The sequence below is a fragment of the Echinops telfairi genome, unplaced genomic scaffold, assembly GCF_000313985.2.
Source record: "Echinops telfairi isolate 266 unplaced genomic scaffold, ASM31398v2 ScPeMD7_53;HRSCAF=182, whole genome shotgun sequence".
Classification (NCBI taxonomy): Eukaryota; Metazoa; Chordata; class Mammalia; order Afrosoricida; family Tenrecidae; genus Echinops; species Echinops telfairi.
The window spans coordinates 13450931-13458174 of NW_022103951.1; the positions used below are offsets into that span (position 1 = coordinate 13450931).

The following is a 7244-nucleotide window of genomic DNA, read 5'->3' on the forward strand; positions in this document are numbered from 1 at the left end:
CCCATCCAATCAAAATTACTCAATGCCCCAAATTCAGATACAAATTACTCTTGTCAAAACATATAAATGAGGGGAAAAAATAATGACCCCAAACTAAAGTAGAATAAGAAAGAACACGTTTAACTACAAGCCAATAGACCAAATTTGAAAAACTGACAGGGCTTTCTAGAACTGTGTTCATCCACATATTCTGAACCAAAATGAAAAGGCTTAAGAAACAGATGAAATTCCTTCTGAGATTTGTTTTCTTTTAGAATTTGAATTCAAGGTCCTTTCTAAGTTTGCAAATCTTATTTGAATGGTATGAAGGGAGCTAATGTCTAGTCCCTAAATATATTTGCCTAGTGATTAAGTGGGTTGCTACCCACAAGGTAAACATCACAGCAGGATAAATACAAAATTTTTTACTCCCCAAAAGAGTTTCAGTCTCGAGACCTACAGGAATAGTTCTACTCTGTCCTATGGAGTCTGAATTGACTCGATGGCAGTGATTTTGAGGTTGCTTTTTCAAAAACATACCTGTAAGGAGCCCTGCTAGTGCTGTGAGGTAAGCATCAGACTGCTAACTATAAGATCAGTTGTTTTTGCTGAAAAACATGAGGCTGTTTGGAGCCTCTAAATATTTAAAACCTTGGAAGTTCTATATAGTATCATGATGAGTTGGAATAGACTCCATGGGAGTGGGTTTGGTCTTTGGGGTCTAACATGATATTTAATATGGAAGTCCATCATCTCTCCAATGAAGCCATTTCTACCTATGACTAACACGCACTGCCCACTGATCACTTCCAAGTTTAATCCAGTGTGTCCCATGAGAACCTCAATTGCTCCACTCAGTATGCATGCCACTTCTTGGGCCGACAGTGCCAAGAAGTGACATACATATTAAGGACTAAAAGATGAGTAAATGTTAATCAGGAGAAGAGTGTGTTCCTGAGTGTATGATGCATGTGCAGAGGCTCTGTGGTCAGAGGACGTACGGGTCATTTTTGGTCACTGCGGTTGGAGTACAGAGAGTGAACAGAAGTGTGAAAGACGACCAGAAAGGAAGGCTAGGAAAACTAGGCAGTGCCTTGGGGTTCATGGAACAAAGCCAGTATTATTAGAGCCATAAGAAGTCATTGAAGGATGCTAACTAGACAGGCAACATGACCAGGTTTGTGGTAGACTCTTTGTGGCAGCAGTTCAGAGAGGAGAGAATAAGAGAGAAGAAGAAGTGGCCAATCAAAAGGTTTTTCTATTTTTTTTAAACATCTGTAAACAGCCCTTAGTGCATGTTTACAGAAAGTTTACAACAAACAGAGACTTGCATTGCAAACATTACTGCACCGGAGGGAAAGGAACAGGGTTGTAGCATTCATGTTCTGGTGACAGTCGAACTGTGCCTTCCGGCTCAAGGAAAGGAGGCACAGTAGCTACCCCCAAAGGTTGATGAGGAATGTTTTTTATATTTTCAATTTGCTTTTACACTCATGACAAGATTTGCTTCATAGGAAAAACGTATCAGGGCTGTAACTAAGATTTGGCTGTGATTCGAAGCCCGTTATTATGTCCTCCAGGGGTGTGAACACCTCTGTGGAGCCTTGCCTAATTTTCTGCTTACAATGTAAGTTTAAGTATCTGCCATTCATTGTGTCTGAAGCACTTAGCACTTCTAACAAACTAACTGAACATGTCCCCAGTAAAAGGATACATAGAAAACTCATCCATGCACGCCAGGCATTATGGGAGGTCCAACAGAGACCACAGGCAGATTGGCTGAAAACAGGCCCCCGGAAAGCGTGGAGATAACAAGTACTGTCTGGGAAAACAACAGCGAGAGTAGGAGGTTGGACAAGATGATATCTCGTATAGGTTGTCCATGAGAGGAAATGAAAATGGAAATCAATCATGTCCTTCGCCTTGGCTTGTGAGCCACCTATTCTACTTTAGAAGATGCTGGCCTACAGACTGTGATCTCCCTGGCATTGAGTCCGTGCCCACTCGTAGGTTTCTAACAGGAGTAGAACGCCTCCTTTCTCTCCCAAGGAGCGACTCGTGCTTTCACACTGCTGACTTTCCAGTTAGCAGCCCAAGGCGGAACCACTACACTACCAAGGTTTCACGCAGCTGTGGAAGCCGCCAGGAAGTCTTAGGAATGTGGGAAATACAACATTTCCATCCAAATTCGTCCATTCCTGTTGTCATTAGGTGCCACTGAGTCATTCAAGAGCAAGTTTCAGAGTTTCTTCTGACATCCACTTTGCTCTTTTCTTTGACTGTTACTGACATTTTGCTTTCTTTGTGTTTGATGTCATCCCACAACACATCCGGTCTGCAGCCATTCGTCTTCAATGCATCCCACTGACATGAGTGGGGGTGTCCATTTCTCGGGAAATTCGGCATGAGGCTATCCATGTAATCTTGGTATAAACTGGCTGCAATCTCCTTAACCTCCCCCCAAATAGGGCTGCCTTGATAGAAGCCAAGCCCCTAGCAAACCAATTGCTAGTGAATCAATGTTGACTCATGCGATACCTCTGTGTGTGTCAAAATAATTGCTCCCGTGCTTGGGAGATAAAGCCCACCCTTACTATTCCACAGCAAAAGATTTATTGACCTGGGAACACAAAAGACCAGCCCCCTTGAGTCAAACTGCGACTGAGATCTTTTTCTTGCTCCAGAACCTCCTGTGGCATTAGGCTGAATGCTGAAAACCAACCAAACCAAACCAACTGCCATTCAGTCAATTCTGACTCATAGCCATCCTGGAAGACAGAATAGAGCTGCTCCCTAGGATTTCTGAGACTGTCAATCTTTAGGAGAGGAGATAACCTCATCTTTCTCCCTCAGAGTGGCTGGTGGAGTTGAACTGCTGACCTGTCTGTTAGCAGCCCAACGTGTAACCCACCACAGCCCCAGTATATGGGACAAGAGGCAGTTATAGGGACAGAATAAGAGGATACTTCATGGTTTTAAATCAGGAAAGGTTGTATCAGGATTGTATTCTCTTCCTATACTTACTCAGTTTGTATGCTAAGAAGATTATTTGAGAAGCTGGACTATAGGAAGAAGAGGCATCAGGATTAGAGGAAGGATTGCAGAAAATCCACATCGTTGTTTAGTTTCTCCTCCTGTCCCATCTTGCTTCCATGAAACCTGCCTCTGGAAAGCGCTGCCTCTATAAACCACTAGTAAAAAAGACTTGAGTCTGGACTCCACCTCTAGAGAACCTAACCTAGGACAAGGCTGTGGTAGTAACCTATATACAACTGTTCAGGTCTTTTAAAGGATAAAAAGATTAATAAACTAAATATATAGCAGTTAGTTAAATCATTTGAAAGGGTAATTACTTCAATAACCCAAACCAGAAACCAAACCCACTGCCGTCGAGTCTATTGTAACTCATATTAACCTTACTCAATAGAGTAGAATTGCCCTTTTGGGCTTTCCAAGGATGTCAATCTTTACAGGAGCAAAAAGCTTCATCTCACCACCCTGGCCCCCCCAGGAGGACCTGGGAGGTAAAACTATTAAGCAACCCAACTTGTAATCAACTATACCACCAGGACCCTTTAATGGAGTAATCAAAGTCTGGTAATAAACAAACAAAAAAAGCCCTGTTCTGTATTTCAGATACTTTTTGAAAGGCAGGTAAGAGGGACTTGCCCCAAACTGATGCTATCCAATGAATAAGTATATCTGGACAGGTTGGTTCATGTGCAGGTGTGAAGCCCTGGTACCAGGAATGCTGGAAAGGTAATGTTAAACCTGTAGATGCTAATTTCACAAGGGTTTGCCTGTAGAGTAGAGACTGACAAACTATGGCCTGTGGGCCAAATCTAACCTGAGGAACACACGTTTTACATTTTAAAGTGGTAGAAAAATAAAACAAGAGAAGAATAACATGTGAAAATGATTCACAATTCAAAGTGAAAGCTCACCAAGACAGTTTTATTGGAAGCTGGGCATTATCTATGGCAGCTTTCTAAATAGCTCACAAAGCCTAAAATATTAATACTCTAGCCTTTTACATAAAACAAGAGTCTGTCTAGCACTGCTGCAGAGGAATGAGGAGTTTCAGTCTTGTTCTGTTGGACAGAGCTCCCTTTGAATAGCTTTTGTGAGTTGCTAAAAGATTTCTTACTTTTCAGGGGCTATCAAGTTTGATCTGAGCAGAGGCCAAGGAAGTAGTAAGGTATATGGGTAATGGATTCCAGGACACTGAGTCAGGGAAACACCCAGAGTGAGAAAAGGGGACACAGCCCTTTCCTGAAAGCCCTATAGGCAATTTTTGTGCTAAGAACAAGGAAGAGGATGCCTTTCGGCAGAAGGGACTTAAAAATGTGGGATAATGGAGTAGGTCAGCAAGGACTCAGAGTGGAAACCAGTAATTGCTTTAGATAGCATCTAAGCCCCAGGACACCCATTGAAGCTGCAAAATGGATTGCATTCCTGCTGGGGACAGGCTTGCTATTGACCCTGCAGATCTATGGATCAGTCCTGCATCTGGGCAGGAAAATACTACTCTTTCAGAAATCCTCTGCTGCCCTAATGTCCCGAGAAAGCAAGTGTACTAGGCCTAGTGTAGTTGACTGAGTGTATTTCTCGAGCATAAGATTAAAGGGGAGAAGGCGAGTGGGAGCTCCTTCCAACTCAGTGCCTCAATTTCTTTCCCTCATGCACCCTTTTTGCATGTTGTTGTGGTTGGTAGGTGCCATGGAGTCATTCTGACCCATAGCGAATTTATGCAAAACAGAAAGAAACCCTATTGGGTCCTGCACCAGCCTCATAATTGTTCCTGTTCTTGAACCTATTGTTAGAGCCATGGAGTCAATCCAACCCCTTCAGGGCCTTCCTTTCCTTTGCTGCCCCTCTATACCAGACATGCTATCTTCTCCAGAGACTGGTCTCTTCAGACAACATGTCTGAAGTATGTTAGACAACATCTTGCCATCTGTGCCACTAAGGGGCACTCTGACTGTACTTGGTAAACAGACTGGTTTGTCCCTTTAGCAGTCCATGATACTTTCTCGCTATTTCTCTCCAGCACAATTCAAATGTAATGATTCTTCTTCTGTCTTCTTTTTTCAGTGTTTAATTTTCACATGCATACAAAGCCATGGAAAAAACATGGCTTGTATTGGGTGCACCTTACTCCTCAGTCCTTGTTTTTCAATACTCTAAAGAGGTCTTTTGCAACAGATGTACCTAATGCAGCTCGTCTTTCGATTCCTTGGCTGCTGCATCCATGAGCACTAATTGCGGATCCATAAAGACAAAGTCCTTGACAACTTCACGCTCTTCTTCCTTAGTCCAGCTTCTCAAATGATCTGCTTAGCATACAGATTGAATATTCATAGTTAGACGATACAACTCCTGGCAACAACCTCTGTTTATTTTAAACCATTTAGCATTCTCTTGTTCTGTTCCTATCACTGTATCTCGATCCATGTCCAAATTCCACATGAGCACAATGAAGTTTTCTGGAATTCTCCTTCTCAAGGCTGTCTATAGTTTGTCTGTTGGTTTTCGATCCATATTGGCCTTTGCATAGTCAATAAAACACCAGTAAACCATTTTTCTGGAGTTCTCGGCTTTTAGTCCAAGATCCTTTCTGGTGTCAGGAATGATAAGCCTTTTACCACATCCTCTTTTGAGTCATGTCTTGATTTTCTGGCAGCTCCCTGTCACTGTACTGCGGCAGCCATTGCTGTTGAAAAATCTTCGTTAAAATTTTATTTGCGCTTTCCGCTCGGCCGTTCCGCTTAGAGGAGGGCCGTAGGGAGCCATGGCGCCCAGCCGGAATGGCATGATCCTGAAGCCCCACTTCCACAAGGACTGGCAGCGGCGTGTGTCCACGTGGTTCAACCAGCCGGCGCGGAAGATACGCAGGCGCAAGGCCCGACAAGCTAAAGCCAGCCGCATCGCCCTGCGGCCCGCGTCCGGCCCCATCCGGCCCATCGTGCGCTGCCCGACAGTGCGCTATCACACCAAAGTCCGTGCAGGCCGGGGCTTCAGCCTGGAAGAGCTGAGGGTGACCGGCATCCACAAGAAGGTGGCCCGAACCATCGGCATCTCCGTGGAACCCAGGAGGCGGAACAAGTCCACCCAGTCCTTGCAGGCCAAGGTGCAGCGACTTAAGGAGTACCGCTCCAAGCTCATCCTCTTCCCCAGGAAGCCCTCTGCCCCCAAGAAGGGAGACAGCTCTGCGGAGGAACTCAAACTGGCCACACAGCTTACTGGACCTGTGATGCCCATCCGAAATGTCTACAAGAAGGAGAAAGCCCGGGTTATCACGCAAGAAGAGAAGGACTTCAAGGCCTTTGCCAGTCTCCGCATGGCCCGTGCCAACGCCCGGCTCTTTGGCATCCGAGCGAAAAGGGCCAAGGAGGCTGCAGAGCAGGATGTGGAGAAGAAGAAGTAGTGTTGCCAGGGCCTTTAATAAACTCCGAGACCCACCAAAAAAAAAAAAAATTTACTTGCATGTGATATTAATGATTTTTTAAAATAATTTCCACATTCTGGTGGGTGATCTTTCTCTGGAATGGGTACAAATATAGATCTCTTCCAGTCAGTTCGCAGGTACCTACCTGCCTTCCAGATTGCTTGGCATAGGTGAATGAGAGCTTGCTTCATCAACATTTTGAAACTTTTCCTTTGGTATTCTGCAATTCCTATAGCCTTCTTTTTTGCTAATGCCTTCAGTCAAGTGTACATTTCTTCCTTCAGTATCCTAAATTCTTGATCATATCTCTTGAAATGGTTGAATGTAGACTAGTTCTTTTTGGTACCACAAGTGTGTATTCCTTCTATCTTCTTTTGATGCTTCCTGCATCATTCAGTGTTGTGCCACCCAAGATTTCTGTTCTTTCCGCTTACATATGCTGTTTTCTTCATTTGTGGTTGTCTAATTCCAGGTCTTTGCACATTTCATTATAGTAGTTTGTCTTCTTGAGATACTCTTTGAAATTTACTGTCAGCTTTTTTACTTTATCGCTGCTTCCATGTGTTTTAAACACTCTACATTCTAGAGCAACTTTCAGGTTCTCTTGTGACATTTACTTTTGTCTTTTCTTTACTTTCTATCTTTTTAATGACCCCTTTCTTCACGGATGATGTTCTTGATGCCAACCCAGAGCTTGTCAGATGTGCTGTCATTAGTATTCAAGGGGTCAAATCTTTTCTTGAGATGGTCTTTAGCTTTATATGGGATATACGAACCCTCGTTTATCGCGGTTCATCGGTTCTAGACCCTACCGTGA

The 7244-nt window shown here is 43.8% G+C and overlaps 1 protein-coding gene across 1 annotated transcript; it reads left to right on the forward strand.

Moving 5' to 3' along the window:
- The first annotated feature begins 5735 nt into the window (after positions 1–5735).
- On the forward strand, positions 5736–6440 carry LOC101657740 (60S ribosomal protein L13). Its single transcript, XM_004709950.2, has one exon. The coding sequence runs from the start codon at positions 5771–5773 to the stop codon at positions 6404–6406; it is 636 nt and encodes a 211-aa protein (XP_004710007.1). The 5' UTR covers positions 5736–5770; the 3' UTR covers positions 6407–6440.
- The last annotated feature ends 804 nt before the right edge of the window (positions 6441–7244 follow it).

Excerpts from the sequence above, each read along its gene's own strand:
- LOC101657740 (XM_004709950.2), top strand. The coding sequence starts at position 5,771 with ATGGCGCCCAGCCGGAATGGCATGATCCTGAAGCCCCACTTCCACAAG.